The following is a 17,698-nucleotide window of genomic DNA, read 5'->3' as shown; positions in this document are numbered from 1 at the left end:
TTTCCATGGCGACACAAATCACGCCAGGGTCACGCAAAAGTTGTCATGCAACTTCGAACTCGATACTTACAGTGTCCCGTGGTCCTAAACGACAAAGGTCCGTCCGGCAAGCGGCCATGATGAAGACGGAGAGACTTGGGTCCGAGTCTAGCCTTTATAGGGTGGTGCAAAGCATCATGGGACGATGAAATCATCGGGAACCAATCAAAATGAGTTAAAGTACTTATAGCTGGGCTTCCCTATTGCCTCTCTCTTAAGGAGAGTATTAAACCAAACATCACACAATGTCAAATGTCACGAACTTTAATATCAAAACTTTTGCGCTAACATGAAAAGATATGACGTCATTGCCATGTTGATCGAGTAAAAACACCGGTTTCTATTGTCATCACGCAATTTTTCAAATGAACTTTAATGTCCAAATTGTTAGCGCTAAAATTACAGAAAGCTGGTCATTGTGTCTCAAATAAGAAAGCACTATTAAAAAGATGGAACAGAAATAATTTTATCTAGCGTAAATGCAATCCTTGACGAGTAACGAATAATAAGCGAAGGCAAAAATATATAGGGTAAAAGGTGAGAAGAAAAATAAAATACAATTGAAATGTTTCAAGTGGAAATGAATTGCTAAATTGTTGATTCTTTATAACGTTTATTGAATAATAATAACTCCAAGGGGAGAATTGATTATAATTTTAAGTCTTGACTGTCGGTATTCCACAAAGTGTTGGGAACTAGACTCGTTTCCAGTTTCACAGAGTCTTGGTCCCTGGCCCCAAAACGCACGATATTCTGCTTTAGTTTTCTTTGGTTTTGGTCATGAAGTCTTTGCCTGATCCGTTCCTCATTCTTCACGTAATAACTTCTCCAATATTCGTTGATCCGTTCCCTGTTGTTTTTACAGCATTGTATTCGGTAATTTCTGATGTGCCCCTTGTTCTGTTGACAACAGGCTCTCTGTCTGCTGGCGAGTCGTTCCTTGTTGTTTTCATACAATCTTTTACGACGGGTTTTGAGAATTCCGACGTTCTCTGCACGATATCTCTATTGTTGGGGCAGAATTCGCTCTCTGTTCCTTGAATAATATTTTTTGTGGTAGGCCTTTTTACAGACTACCTTCTGGTCATTCCCTGACAGTTGATTGGAGCAAGTCATCTTGCATATGTGGCGTGTTACAAATAATGACTAAAACTCTGGAGCCACACACTCTTATAAGAGTCACATGGCTGATTCAGGTCTCCTCTTCTACTTCCTCTTCGTCATCGTCGTCGGGGAGTAACTTCTTTTTCATTAATCTCTTTAACAGGAATTTCCGCTTTGCCACTGCCGACTCGGCTGCTTCCTCAAAATCCATGTCGTCTTCCTCAATAAAGCGTCGAAGAGTCTTCATGACTTTACGGTGTATTGCGTCGTGTTTGATACGATAAGTCCATTTTAGACGCTCTAAGTAAGTCCTTCGTAGCCTTCGTCTACTTACAGGTAATAGGGCATTGAAAGCAGCATTTTCGGCATAGTTTTGGGATCTTCCCTTATCCAGGAACTGCTGGACTTCTTTCAGGTAGGTTTCTTTGATATCTTCCCCGACATATTGACGTAACGGACTCCACGGATCCGATTCATCGTCGTTCGCCTCTTCTTCCTCTCCGGAGCTGTTACTATCCTCCTCTGCTTCCTGTTCCTCTTCAGGCTCCTCTTCTTCCACCTCCTCTTCCTCTTCTACCTTTTCATCATTGTTATCTTCTACGGGGCCAAAAATATCTGTTGAATGATCATCCATGATTCTCGTCAACCTTCACCCAAGACAGCGTACTTCAAATGAGCCGAGTCGATTAAACTGATATTTAATATACCATTTTGGTCAAGGATCAGACATTCTCTTTCTTTCTTAGATGCCAGCGCGGGTATCCTACGTGCGTCAGGAGGTGACTAAATACGCGTTTCCTGTCATCACTGGCGGGATGTAAATCCAGGACCGTGTACCCAAACGGTCGTTCGGTCACATGTCTTGCCAGCAAGTGGGAAAAGCTTGAAGCAGTAAATTCTTCATCCCTAACTGATCTCTTGGATTTTTGAAGGCTACGGTGTAGTGCGCGTTTCTGGAAATACTCTTAGCGTATTTCCCTGGTGGAAACATGTCTTCGCACAAGTACAACACGGTGATATTTTGATGATGAGAGCGTTTGGTGAATAAGTCTAGCAACGCTTTGTCCTCACCTCCCTCTGTCATCAGATCATCTAACCCTACACAGCTATGCATGGCTATACATAACTCTACACGGGTATACATGGCTGTACATAACCCTACATAGCTATACACGGCTATACATAACTGTACAGAGCTATACACGGCTATACATAACCCTAAACAGCTATACATGGCTATACATAACCCTACACAGCTATGCATGGCTATTCAGAACTCTAAACACATATACATGGCTATACATAACCCTACACAGCTATACACGGCTATACATAACCCTACACAGCTATACACGGCTATACATAACCCTACACAGCTTTCCATGACTATATATGACCCTACACAGCTATACATGGCTATATTTCACCCTATACAGCTATACATGGCTATAAATAACCCTACACAGCTATACATGGCTATACATAACCTACACAGCTATACATGGCTATACATAACCTGCACAGCTATACATGGCTATACATAACCCTGCAGAGGTATACATGGCTATATATAACCCCGCACAGCTATAGATGGCTATGCATAACCCTGCACAGGTATACATGGCTATACATAACCCTGCACAGCTATACATGGCTATAAATAACCCTACACAGCTATACATGGCTATAAATAACCCTACACAGCTATATATGGCTATACAGAACCCTACACAGGTATACTTTGCTATACATAACTCTACACAGGCATAGGTGGCTATACATAACCCTACACAGGTGTACATGGCTATTCATAACTCTACACAGGTATGCATGCCTATACATAACCCTACACAGCTATGCATGGCTATTCATAACTCTACACAGGTATGCATGGCTATACATAACCCTACACAGCTATACACGGCTATACATAACCCTACTCAGCTATACATGGCTATTCATAACTTTACACAGGTATATATGGCTACACATAACCCTACACTGGTATACACGGCTATACATAACCGTACACAGCTATTCATGGTTATACATAACCCTACACAGCTATACATGGCTATATATAACCCTATAAAGCTATAAATGGCTATACAGATCCCTACACAGCTATACATGGCTCTACATAACCCTGCACAGGTATACATATCTATACATAACCCTACACAGTTATACATGGCTATACATAATCCTACACAGCTATACACGGCTATACATATTTCGCCATTTGTCGCTAGTTGGTTAACCCTATTCAGACCTTGGTGTATGGCTGTTGTACGGCTATGGTTTTATATAAATGTGCACGGGCTGTGTATTCCTTTGTATGGCTATATATAGCTCTGTAGGGTTATGTATGGACGTGTATAACTGTGTTGGAGTATGTATATCTGTGTAGGGCTATGTATAGCCGTATGCAGCTGTGGAGGGTAATGTATAGCTTTGAAGGGCTATGTATAGCTGTGTAGGGCTATGTATAGGTGCTTAGAGCTATGTATGGGTGTTCAGGGTTACGTATAGCTGTGGAGGGCTATGTATAGCTTTGTAGGGCTATGTATAGCTGTGTATAGGGCTATGTATAGCTGTGTATAGGGCTATGTATAGCTGTGTATAGGGCTATGTATAGCTGTGTAGGGCTATGTATAGCTGTGTAGAGCCATATGTAACTTTATAGGGCTTTGTATACCTTTTTAGGGCTATATATAGCTGAGTAGGGGTATGTATAGTCGTGTAGGTTTATGTATAGCTCTGGAGGGCTATGTATCGGTATGAATCCCTAGCTATAGATATCCCTATATAGGTCTTAGTCAAACCACTATATGATAGTAACATGACGTGTTTACGGTCTCCCGTTCAGTCACCGCTGACGAAAAGCGCGGGCACTCTGGGGGCGACATCGCATGTATAATCAAGTTACCCATCCTTTAGTAGAGGACGCACTGACTCTTGAACTACTGGACGGCATGTCAGGCTCGATTGGTCTCGCTATGGGTACAGTTTGACATACGAATACCATCAGGTAAAGTATTCTTGGGAAGTATAGGACAGATACTTAGTAAATAAACCCCTTCAGGCGGCTGGTATGTCGGATGCTCGCGGCTGAGGGATTGTCCGAAAAATGAAAATTTGGCCGAGAAGCGAAGCTTCAAGGGCAAATGTGAAATTTTGAGGACAATGTCTCAGCCAAGGGCATTATCAGCCGACATACCAGCAAGCCAGAAACGGGTTTATTTATTTTATAAGCCTGTCATTAATTTTCATATGGCGCGGAAACTGCTCGCAAAAAGGAACTGTTAATGTGATGGTGAATGCGTGCGACTGACGATAGCAAGTATATTTAATTGGTTTCATTAACTTTATTTCCCCTGTAATTGGACCAAAACCTTGATAAAGTATCATGTGAATAAACCCTCGCAACGCGCCCCTTAGATCAAACCTCGAAAACTCAGCGCTTTTTAGTTTAAACTCATTCGTTCGTATTTTGTTGCACTTTGCACTTTCCGGAACAGCATTTGTGATCAGCTTTTTAATCTCAATAAAACAGACTCTACGAGACGAGTTGTTTTTTCCCCTGCAAGTAAAATAATAAAGATTAAAAGTCGAAAATTCTTTCACGCTGGCTTTGTTTGTTTTCGACGGAAGTAATCGGAGGACAATTATCGACGCAGGTGGGGGTTATTGCGTGAAAAATGTCCGGTGATTTACACCACGTGACGTACAGTACTCAATAAAATCGCGCGAAAATTAATGGGTGGGTTATGATTCACAGTATCTAGTAACTAACTCAGCTACAACCCTGGCCAAATGTCCTTGGGACACTTGACAAAACGACAACAGGTGAGGCATTATTTTGAGGCAGGAAGTCATTATTTAATTTGCCGAACCCCCCTTCCCGCCAAAAGAATGTTGGAATAGTGGGTCTACTTTGGATGACTCGACATCAACATTGTGTAGGGGGTGGGGAGGGCGAGTTGGACAGAAAGATCATATGCTGGCAAAAGCGCAAAGTGTCCCAAGACTTTTGATCAGGATTATAGTTCCTTTTCGGCCCAAAAGGTACTATCAGGCCTAAGTATTCCTGGGAATTATAACACAGATATTCTGCAGTAACTAATAACTTCGAAGAGATAAAGCGTAAAGGAAATGTTTGAGTTACTTACTACTGAGTAACTGTGGACTTCATGTGTATTTGCTTCACACATTGTAACTGAGAGATATCTTGAATCATAATAGAACAAACCTGATGTAATCTGGTTTACAAAAGCAGCGTAGTTGAGTCCTTAGAGCAGTGGAAATGTGAAAATATGTTATCTTGAGTCGTACTTTATTTTGCACGCTTTTAATTTAAGTTACATACATCACTTCTGTTAATAAATATGTCGTTTACATCACTTGCATATCGATCTTGGCTAGTTTTCTGCAGTTCGTTGAAGACTGCTTGAAACACTGCATGAAATTTGTTCAGAAAATTGAAAGTGCAAGAAGGGCCTTTCTGATCAGCTGTTGATGCACTCCCAACAAATGCGGTATTATAAATCAGAAAAAGAACTACAGTAGACGATCGGGAAAAAAAATCAATGTACAATCGTTGACAACTACAGCAATAACAGCAACAACACCGTAAACACGATAGATGATACTGCCTAACAAAACAAAACTAACAAATACGGTGAACATTTACAATGCTAAGCCGGGACGGTATTACACTTGTCGTATAAGGCATGCCTGCTACTCATTCAGCAACAAACAAACAAACAAGAATCTAGCTTATATCCATAGCGTCTTTGCCTTGCTTAGTAAGAGCTTCGCGGAATCTTGCATCATTACGGTCCAGGTTCACCAGACGCCTTATTCCTAACCAAAGATTGAAGAAGAAAACAAGAGCTACTTATTATATAGACGCGAGTGTTGTTGTTGTTACGAATTTGCAGACACTCTCTGGGCGCGTCACGCAACCTTTCTTCCTCTCCTGGGGGAGAAAAATTGCGTGACAAGCCCAAAGAGCTTCTGTATACTGAGGAGGCCAGTCAGTTATCTCAATCAGATTATGCAAATATAACAAGACACTTTTTACCATTGTGGTGGTCTCTTCCCTGCCTCATATCGCACAGAGCAGCTTTCTTGTTGGGGTTATCATAGAACTCTTTGTCTTGTAGTTCTCCTTGGTGTCTGGCTTGGGCATAATGGTAAAGGAAGTTATTTACTGCCGCCTCGTCTAACCTACTAAGAAATTAAAACCGGTTAAAGAGTTTCCCATTTCCAGCCACATTTCTAGGCTCGATTTCCGCCGCCCTTTCGAGTCTGGTCTAAGGTCCTTAGTCCGATCTAAGGTCCTCCTCTTCGGGGGAGGAGCTCGAGCTTCTTTCCCAAACAGCGACTGATAATCGAGCCTAACGGATTTCCCTCCGCTATATATATGCGGTTTCAATTGAAAATTCCATTATGATACCGCAGAACCTAATACAACAAAATCATCACCAATACCAGCACCTACTGGGCTGATCTTGGATCCGGCGGTCTTTGTCTTTCCGGTAATTTCATGGATTCCGGCTCGGTCAGTAACTGCACCAGGCTCTTCGCGTAACAATCTGCGAGTCCCGGAGGGATTTCTTTCTCATCTCGAGCTGCCACCCACAACAGAGTTCTATCCAGCATTTTCATTCTGGCCGTCTTTGTAACATCGGCTGGAGCATACGTCATTTGACCGTCAAGGGCAACAAGTTGACCTTCGATTATGGCTGTAACCTGAAAATGAAAAGAAAATTACTCACTAAGAAAAAAAAGAAGAGGAAATCAACATTTTATCTCTTGAAAAAGAGGATCTATCAGAAATAATAATGAAAGAATTACAGAACAAATTCTGAATCAAATAAATTAATCACAACACAAGCTGTACTTTATATCATCCAATATTACTCGCCGACTCAGAGCCATTTCAATTATTGTTAGATGTGGTTGAGCGGGATGGCGAGCATGCATCAGTTGGCATGTAGTATTGGCCAAGTTAGTGGTAGTGGCTTTGGTAGTTGTCATTATAGTGGTCAGTGGTTGTGTTAGTGCAAGAGTTAGTTGAACATGTTGTAGAAGTAGCACTCTGGAGGTACTCCCGTATAAAAAGGTCGGGGATGTTCGTCTTCTCGCTTATGGGGTAAATCATGGATTTTTGGTCTCACTTGAAAAGGGCGTCCAGGACGAAACACCACTAGTTTAAGCCGTCATAGTATATTTTAAAATGCTGCCATTTTCGTTTTAGGGGTCAAATAAAGCCGGGCTCGAGCCCACATTGATCTCCTTTAAGGGTTTAATTCAAATTGTCTTACGAGCATCCCCGACCTTTTCACATGGCATGTGAGTCCCACCCACGGGAAGGAGTAGCAGAATTTTTGTATCGGTGAGACGCATGAGTAAAGGAGCCAGTAAACTTACGTCATGCTTCTCTCTCCTCCTGGGTGGCGGAGCTCTGTTACTTAACAGTCCCGAATAACCTGCCGACTTGCCGTGATCTTCATGCTTTTCCAGTTCTTCAATCATACCAATGGTGTTTTCATAAATGTCATAAAGCATCTGTTCACTGGCTGAAGTTAATCAAGAAATAGGACACACAGACAAGAATCAGAGACAGTGATAGCTAAATAGCCATACTAAAACATTCCAGTAAAAAGTAAAGTCTGCATATGAGCCAAGTGGCCCATCAGGCCGCAGCTTATCCCGGATTCTGCAGCATGAAGCGACTAGGAGTATTTCTACTCCCCCCTGGATGGAATGCTAGTCCATTGCAGGGTTAACCCCAGCATTAAGTTCGCCAGTACGCATTTGTACACTTGAGTAGAGAGAGGCACTGTGAGAGTAAAGTGTCTTGCCCAAGAACACAACACAATGTCCCCGGCCAGGGCTCGAATCCGGACCGCTTGATCCGGAGACCAGCGCACTACCTCCCACAATGTGGGAAGGCAATAAAAATTATTGGTTTTCACGGGCAGGTAAAACTTTTTGGAACTGAACTTCTAGTAGCGCTTATAAAAATTGTGTGATATCGAGAGGGTACTCAGAGTATTACTCACAGAGAGAATCAAATTTGGCGAAACGGTTAGATACGAAAAAGTTGTAAGGCTAAACCTGAAAGGGTCCAACGGCTTAGAAAAATCTCCTTGTCCTTTGCGTATAGTTTACACTTAATTTTTAACCATTTTTAACATAATAACATGCCACGCAATGCATCTATAAGGGATAACGCTTGACAATGTGTGAAATACTGATAACCTTCGCGCACTCCTTCGCTTCCTGTTGGACACTTCAAACATCTGCTGATCAGTGCATAAGTCTCTCACACATGTTCACAGGCGCTTGCGCATTGAAGTCGAACTGATCACGAGTTGTTCGAGAGGAAGACGATTTGCTCACCAAGTGTTTGATTTTTTGCCAGTTGTAGACTTTCTAAAAGTCCTTTCCCTCTCACTCCTCTCGACAGAAATGATTAAGCGAAGGACTGAGCGAAGGTCAACTTGTGGCAAGTTTAGTCATTTGTTAGAACTTGGTAAATACTATTTTCCAAGTCAAAGACGAATCCCAAGGCGCACTAACCTTGCAGTGAACGTTGCGTCTGCTCCTGTCTCAGACACGATTGCTGCTGGAATGGTGAGGGATGGCCGTGAGGTGTCCAGTGACCCTGCATATCCTGGGAGTGACGTCCTAAACATACGTATAATAGCATTGAAATGAAGAAAAAAGGTGCAGCAAAAAAAATGGGTCTTTATGAATATACCAAATGGCGGCTCAGAATGCTAGATTTTCAGAGAAAGTGGTTAAGAAATGACCACCCCCCTTCCCCTAATTCTATGGCTGAAAAACCGTTGCTGGAGAATTTCCATTTTTAAAGTTTTGAAGAACATTGAAATAGTTTTCAATATGAAAGAGCTTTTTCACTATTCAAATTTTTATTTATCCTCAGTTGATTTAGGGAATTAACGACTTATTAACCTTATAAGTTTTCACTTTTGGCGATGAGGTTAGGGCCGGGAAAGGGTGGGGGAGGGGGGCGGGGGGCGGGAGGGCAGCTGTTATAGCACTTTCTCTATTAAGGCAGTGTTTGTAGATGGCCAAGAGTTACCTTGATATTCTGCCGTTATAGTCGAAAGGTTTAGAAATTGAAAATTTTCTGCAATGTATCAAATTGACTGAAGTGGGATGTAGCAAAGCATACATCAAGTCGAGAATAAATGTTTCAACAAGCTTTGAAATTATTCATGGAAGAAAGCAGTAGGTCTAATCGTGAATAAAATTGTCCTCGATTTAGTAGGCTGAGTTTGTTTAGTGACCTTTCGTACGCATTCATAAATCTTAAAAGTAGCTCTAACGAACATCACCATTTACAGTGTGCCATCGATGTGTAATTCTCGCTTCGTGTGACTCTAGATGCAAGCTACGTTTTCAGCATGCGCTAGAGACTATTTATTTAAGGCGACAAACCGAAGGGAAATTTTCAACTTCCAATTTCGATTGGCCAAAATATTTGTTGAGTCATTTCTAAGAATAACCGGAAAAACACTTTCGTAGAAGTCAATAAAGGCAAAGGAGAGAAGCTGATTACACAAAGAATTCCAAGAAACTAACTCAATTGTTTAATACGTATATCTTGACGTTTAAAACACGATAGTTCACACTGAGCTTTAGGAAAAGATATGCGAGTCTACGAGATCTACTCTTGGCCGTTTTAGTCATATATATAATATAGAACACAATCTCGGCCGGCAAACAAAATAAGTCGTTTAAGGGATCGGTTTAGTGAAGGGAAATCTTCCCTCCTCCAAGCAGCCAAAAGGTTTGCATATATCATTTAAATAATCAAAGGGAAAACATTTCTCGGAATCGTCTTGCAAACAAAATTTAGGAGGATCGGTTCAGGGAAGGCAAATTTCCCCTCCTGCGATCAGTTAAAATTATGCTTTTGTCATTCGAATGATCAACGGAAAGATATTTCTCGGAATCACGGAGTCTTTTTCTTTAAAACAGTGACAAACACTGCAGAAGAAATAACTATCGCTTGTTTATGTCTGACTAACTAAAACGCCTCCAAGAACATTTCACGCTCCTCGAGCATGACGAGCATTATGGCACCAGGAAAAGTAAAGTTTTTGTCATTAAAAACCCTGTTCGAGATTTCACCTGAAACAACTTGGTGCAACGGGCTCAATTCATGGAAAAAAAAACCATTTCCCTCCCCCCAAGCATTATCTTTGAGTCAGCTTGATCAGCGAGATGATCCCTGTTTATGTGTCAGGTGTATGTGTTCCGTGTTTTCCGAGAAACGGTTGCCTTGACAACAATTAAGAGGACTGAACATCATTACAAATTAAATATTTCGATGAAACTAGAGATTTTGATAATGCCTGCCAACTATTGTAAGTCACTGATGACCTGGTGCGAAACATACTTTCTTTCCTAACCAACACTTGCTCCATAAGTAACACAGATAGTCTCGAATTCCGCGGCGTTAATAGTGAAAGGGCCCATTTTAATTACAAATTAATAAAGGACTCCTTTTTGTTATTGACGAAAGTAACGTAATATTATTGGCTAACTGATTGGACAGAAACAAATTCTGAGAGAGACTCTACTGAATAAGGGTGATATAACTTCAAAAGAGATAAGTTATTTTCGTAAATTGCGGAGTAGCTGTCTAACACAATGTGCAAATTTTCGATTGAAACTCCACCTCTTAGCCTATCCAGACTGACTAGTAGAGATAGTATTTTTAACTGCACAAAACATTTGTCATAAGCTCCATTAGTTTCTCTGTTGCAGACAGTACCGCAGCCGTAGCGAAATGTGGCTATTAACCATATCTAAACTTCGTCAAAAATTGATTCTGTGTGTTGAACTGAATCGTGTGTGTTTGAGTCGGGTTCATCGCAATAAAACATGGCTTGCTTTTACACAACATTCATGACAAATGCATACTTCGTTGATCTGATCTACCCCGTGTTTGTGTTTTTCTTGAGCTGAGAGTTTTTTTTCGATTCCTTTAAAGCATGCACTGTTTTGAGTGGTTTTGAGTTTGGAAGAGCTGAAATGTATAGCCATACAGTGGAAAAAACGTTGCAATTCACGTTGTTAACGTCTACACGAAAGAGAAGTCATTATGAATAAAACTGAAATTCCCTCGAACACAGGAGGGTTCTGCATATCGCTGGCTTTTCCTTTTCGAGAGACAGTGTTTGTAGCTGGCCGAGAGTTACATTTACTTAATATGCTGTCGTTATAGGCGGGAGGTTTAGAGATTGATACAATTTTGCAATATATAGTCTACAGAAGTGGCCTGTGAACAACTGAAACAAAAATCATGTCGCGGAAAATTTGTAGAAATATTTCAATCAGCTTTGAAATAAATCATGAAAGAAAGCATTAGGTCCTAAATAATTTTGAGTGGAACATACATAAGCCGTTATCATCGATTTAGTAGGCAGAGCTTGTCCGGAGACGTTTTATACACATCCTCCTGAGTGTAAAATAAAAACTTAAAAATAGCTCCAAAGGACATCACGACTTACCGTGTGCCATCGATGTGCAATTCTTGCTTCGTGTAGCTCTGAATCTACTCTTTCCGTAGGTACTTTCAGCCTATACTTGTCCAAGGCGCTAATCTGAAGGGAATTTCAACTTCCAATTTCGATCTGCCAAAATACTGGTTACGTCATTGCCAAGAATGTCCGGAAAAACACTTTCTGAGGAATCGAAGTTAGGGAGACCTAATTACGAAAGCAATTCTAAGAAACTCACTCCATTGTTTAATACGTATACATTACAGCTAAAAATACAATTATTATAGTTTACACTGAGCTTTGGGCAAAGATATATGCGAGTCTACGAGATCTACTCTTGGCCATTTTAATCATAAAGATAGGATACATTTCGAGAAACAAAATAAAGTGTTCAGTAAGAGATCGGTTTAGTGAAGGGAAATTTCCCTTCCTCCAAACAGCCAAAACATTTGCTTATGTTATTCATATGTTAAAAATATGTTAAAAAAAGCTTTTCTAGGAATCGTCTAGCAAACAAAATGGGGTGTAATTGTTAAAGAGGATCGGTTCAGCGAAGGAAATGTGCCCTCCTGTGATCAGCCAAATAATTTGCTTGTGTCGTTCAAATAATAAATGGGAAAACATTTCTCGGAATCATGGAGTCTTCTGTCTTTACAACACAAACACCGCAGAGGAAATAACTTTTGCTTTTTTTGTGTCCAACTAAGTAAAAGTAAAGAAATGTAAGGCTTTTGTGATTAAAACGTCCTTTTCGAGAGTTCACCTGAATCACCTTGGTGCGACGGACTCAAATTCCACTTCTATGAGTGATGATCCATGTTATGTTCCATGATTTCCGAGAAACGATTTCGATTTAATCAGTGAATACTTCATAGCTCAAAGCAATTTTTTTTTTAATTCAGACAGGTTTACTTTTTCGTTAATGCTAACTGATAAACGAAAGCTACCAGGCACAAAACAAACAACTTCCTTAGTTCCTACTAAGCATTTTCACTTTCATTAATAGGACAGAAAGTTCCGAGTTAATAGCTTGGGAAAAGGCCCACCATTTTCCTCCTTGTTATTCACGCAGGTGATACTACTCGCTTGCTGATTGGACAGGAAGAAATTCTAAGAAAGACTTCACTGAACAAGATTACAGCACTTGTCACCAGAAGCCACAGAGTTAAGAGTGAACGGTCGAGTGAAAACTCAGAGACCCAAATTTTTTAAAATGCCGAAGTGGGTTCAACTGAAGATGGTTTGCCCCATAAGGGGATGCCCGAATAATCAGTAAGTACAGTAGGAGTGTAGTAAGAAGCGATTGTTTCCATTGCTTTCATTGATGAATCGAAGCGCATTTTTTCTCGAATAGTCTAGATGCTGCCCTACTTAAACGGATTTCATCTTTCTCTTTGTCGGGCTTTGATCAGCATCCTCAGTTTTCTGGCACTTTATCATTTTTAGACGTGGCGTAGTCATGGAATGGGCTTGCGCCGCAGACGATACGACCATGTACATTAGCGAGGAGGGAAGACTTTGCTGCAACGCATGGTGGCCTTTTCAGCATAACGACTTAATCATCAACTGGAAGTTTGACTGTGGAGATCGTACGGGACCTCATCGAAGCGCTCATTACCAATCAGCTGATTATGAAGGCTTTAACCACGCGATATCGATGGCAATGTTGCAGGCGACTTGGACCACCGGTGATTGGGCCACGAAGCTGATGCAAAATGTCAAAAAACAGTACAACAGAGATTGATCATCCTCGGGACTAGGAGAGTAATTTTTGCATACCTTTGGTACAAACACTTAAAAACATTGTTAGTAAATACATGCATCATCATTGTATACATAGTAAGCGTACGTAAGCGTTATATAATACGTCGAATTATGCTAGAATTTTGTTTGGTTCTTACTTACGATCTAGTGGAGGGTAGATGCATAGAGTACGTCATTAACAATTTGTTTTGGTTTCTTTATTATAACAGATGGATTCCATGTTGCCATGCGTCTGTTCAGTAATAGATTACAGAAGACTTCAAAACGTGGTGAGAACATCATTGATACGCTCGCCTAACGGCTCGTGTGCCACTTTGTTTTGTTCATACCGCGTTATGACGTCATCTGTGATCTATTTTTTCATTCATTTTATTTATTTACTCCATTCTAAAATTACAATGATAAATATAAAGTAAACAAGTAGAAGAAGAGAAATGGAAAAGGGCAAAAATATAGCAGGCTAATTAGATGCCCTTGTTTAAATGACAATAATAATTAGGATAAAAAAGTTAACTTAACATAGGAGAGGAAGAGGTATTAATTAATTAATACTGAGCAAAATAATACTGATAGGGTGCTTTTTTAAAACGTTTTCTAGTTGCTAAGTTACATATAGATAACGGAAGGTCATTCCAATAGTAACATCCAATAACAGTGGGGCAAAATTTCCTTATATTTATTCTAGCGAAAACGGGATTTAAGCGTTGTAAGGATGCACTTCGAGTAGCGTAGTTATGTTGCTCAGATACCAGAGATAAGGTGTAATTAGACGGTTTTTCATCAATTAAGTGGTCATATAATAGCTGGCAAGTACATAATTTAACAATGTCAGGAAGCTTAATAAGACCGAGGTTTACATAATGGGGAGTAATATGATCACGAAGTGGCACATTGTTAATTATTCTAATAGCTTTGTTTTGTAGTCTCACCAATTGTGACAATGGAGCCTCGTAATTATTACCCCACAGTACGCAGCCATAAGTTAAATAGGGATATATAAGTGCATAATAAATACTTGTTAGGGATTGGGATGTCACATAGGGTTTTAGTTTTGCAATAACATTTACACTTTTGCTAATTTTATTACTTATATAATCGATATGGTCGTGCCGAGACAGTGAGCAATCAATAATGAGTCCTAAATATTTAACACTGAAAGACTGTTCTAAGTACCGGTTTGCTAGTTTAAGAGGGATATGTAAATTATAATTTCTTTTTTGTCGTGGTTGCTGAACAGATGCAAGGCAACATGGAAAATATGTTTCCTTTATGTTTTTGCAGTAGCTGGAATTAAGTCGCACTTGTAATGGTACCCTTTTATTGTAGAACGTCTCTCTGTAAAGTGCAAGTAAAACATGAAAAAGCTCTGGAATACACATGGCAAAGCGAGATCTGATATGAATACGCATAGCTGATTTGAGTATTAAATTTCACGAAAAAATACAGTCTCTATCTCGTGGCTTAAACATGAATCATCTTAATAAAAATATATGTTACTTTCAAGCTACTTGACACACGCACGTTTGACAACTTTTAGGCCGACAGACACCGTGTTCTTTTATTTGCGTTACTGCACAACCAAGATAATATAGATTTAGCCAGGCCTAAAAGCGGATATCATCAGTTATTTTTTTGGGATGCTCCTTTTAATTAAAATAATCTGACATGTATGTGTGGCCAATTTTGGACGATTTTGCAGTTTCTTATTTTTTTTCCTACCTTATTCAGAAAGGCAAGATGTAGATATTAATCATTATATCCTTTCTTAGTTAACATTGGGACTCTCACGCAAAAGACGTTTGCTCATTTTTTTGTTGTGGCATATGACTAAAATACAGTGGTTACAATATACTCAGTTGCTAAATCTCTACCAGAGAAAATCTCGCAGAAATACAAAACTAGGTGAAAAGTCGAAAAGTTTTGTCTTATAACTCGATCCCCAAACATACAGTTAGCAATCTTCACTTTTATAGAGAGTCTTCCCCTGCTGGAAGGGTTTGCACCATCCCTCAAATGTACATGTAAGAGCACAATCAATCTGCCATAAACGGTGAAGATAACATTTTGTTGCTGAACTATACATAACCCTACACAGGTATGCACGTCTATACATAACCCTAGACAGGTAATATATAACTAGTGTACATAATATATAACTAGTGTACTTTGTACTTATCTCACCTCATGTATTATATTGTTCACTGAAAAACCTTTTAAGGAGTGTACAATAAAATTTTATCTCTTATCTCTTTATCTAAACGTCTATACATAACCCTACACAGCTATACATGGCTATTCATAACCCTACACAGCTATACATGGCTATACATAACTTTACACAGGTATACATGGCTATACATAACCCTACATACAGATACACGGGTATATATAACCCTAAACAGTTATACATGGCTATACATATCCCTACACACATATACACGGCTATATATAACCTTACACAGGTATACATGGCTATACATAACCCACACAGGTATACACGGCTATACATAACTCTACACAGCTATACACGGCTATGCATAACTCTAAACAGGTATACACGTCTATAGATAACCCTACACAGGTATACACGTCTATACATAACCCTAGACAGATAGACACAGCTATACATAACTCTACACAGGTATACATGGCTATACATAACCCTTCACAGCTATACATGGCCCTACATAACCCTACACAGGTAAAAATGGCTATATATAACTCTAAACAGATATACACGTCTATACACAACCCTACACAGGTATACATGGCTATACATAACCCTTTACAAGTATATACGGCTATAAATAACTCTATTCAGGTATACATGGCTACACATAAGCCTTCACAGGTATAAACGTCTATACATAACTCTACACAGGTATATAGGGCTATACATAACTCTACACAGGTATACACGTCTATACATAACCCTACACAGGTATACACGTCTAGACATAACCCTAGACAGGTATACACAGCTATACATAACTCTACACAGGTATACATGGTTATACATAACCCTTCACAGCTATACATGGCTCTACATAACCCTACACAGGTAAAAATGGCTATATATAACTCTAAACAGATATACACGTCTATACACAACCCTACACAGGTATACATGGCTATACATAACCCTTTACAAGTATACACGGCTATACATAACTCTATTCAGGTATACATGGCTATACATAAGCCTTCACAGGTATAAACGTCTATACATAACTCTACACAGGTATATAGGGCTATACATAACTCTACACAGGTATACACGTCTATACATAACCCTACACAGGTATACACGTCTAGACATAACCCTAGACTGGTATACACAGCTATACATAACTCTACACAGGTATACATGGCTATACATAACCCTTCACAGCTATACATGGCTATACATAACCCTACACAGGTATAAATGGCTATATATAACTCTACACAGGTATACACGTCTATACATAACCCCACACAGGTATACATGGCTATACATAACCCTTTACAAGTATACACGGCTACACATAACTCTATTCAGGTATACATGGCTATACATAAGCCTTCACAGGTATAAACGTCTATACATAACTCTACACAGGTATATAGGGCTATACATAACTCTACACAGGTATATAGGGCTATGCATAACCCTACACAGGTATACATGGCTATATATAACCCTACACAGCTATACACGGCTATACATAACTCTACACAGGTATAAACGTTTATACATAACCCTACACAGCTAAACATGGCTATACATAACCCTACACAGGTATATATGGCTATACATATCGCTACACAGGTAGATACGGCTATACATAATCCTACACAGGTATACATGGCTATACATATCCCTACACAGGTATAAACGTCTATACATAACTCTACACAGCTATACATGGCTATATATAACCCCAAACAGGTATATACGGCTACACATGGCTATACATATCCCTACACAGGTATAAACGTCTATACATAACTCTACACAACTATACATGGCTAGACATAACCCTACACACACATAGACGGCTAAATATAATCTTACACAGGTATACATGGCTATACATAACCCTACACAGGTATACACGGCTATATATAACCCTACACAGGTATTCACGGGTATACATAACCCTACACAGTTATTCGTGGTTCTAGATAACCCTACACAGGTATACGTGGTTATACATATCCCTACACAGGTAGAAACGGCTATATATAACCCTACACAG

General features: G+C 39.7%; 2 protein-coding genes across 2 annotated transcripts in view; one reads left to right on the top strand and one right to left on the bottom strand.

The window, feature by feature from the left end:
• LOC145497955 (uncharacterized) overlaps window positions 1–17,698 on the bottom strand; it is a 107,274-nt gene that overhangs the window by 24,511 nt on the left and 65,065 nt on the right. The window contains exon 4 of the mRNA XM_081477832.1: window positions 8,737–8,844. Within this exon, the coding sequence (XP_081333958.1) occupies window positions 8,737–8,844 (108 nt within the window). The remainder of the gene's footprint in view (window positions 1–8,736; window positions 8,845–17,698) is intronic.
• LOC145496778 (uncharacterized) lies at window positions 12,866–13,532 on the top strand. The gene is made up of 2 exons (XM_081476522.1): window positions 12,866–12,965; window positions 13,140–13,532. Exons 1-2 carry the CDS (start codon window positions 12,907–12,909, stop codon window positions 13,435–13,437), a joined length of 357 nt encoding a protein of 118 aa, XP_081332648.1. The 5' UTR covers window positions 12,866–12,906; the 3' UTR covers window positions 13,438–13,532.

This window comes from Orbicella franksi, chromosome 9 (genome assembly GCF_964199315.1).
Source record: "Orbicella franksi chromosome 9, jaOrbFran1.1, whole genome shotgun sequence".
In the NCBI taxonomy this organism is placed as follows: domain Eukaryota; kingdom Metazoa; phylum Cnidaria; class Anthozoa; order Scleractinia; family Merulinidae; genus Orbicella; species Orbicella franksi.
The sequence above is the reverse complement of the archived record's forward strand: the minus strand, read 5'-3'. Positions and strand labels throughout refer to the sequence as shown.

Excerpts from the sequence above, each read along its gene's own strand:
- LOC145496778 (XM_081476522.1), top strand. The coding sequence starts at position 12,907 with ATGCCGAAGTGGGTTCAACTGAAGATGGTTTGCCCCATAAGGGGATGC. Across the intron at positions 12,966-13,139 it reads AGGGGATGCCCGAATAATCA|ACGTGGCGTAGTCATGGAAT; the intron begins GTAAGTACAGTA and ends TATCATTTTTAG.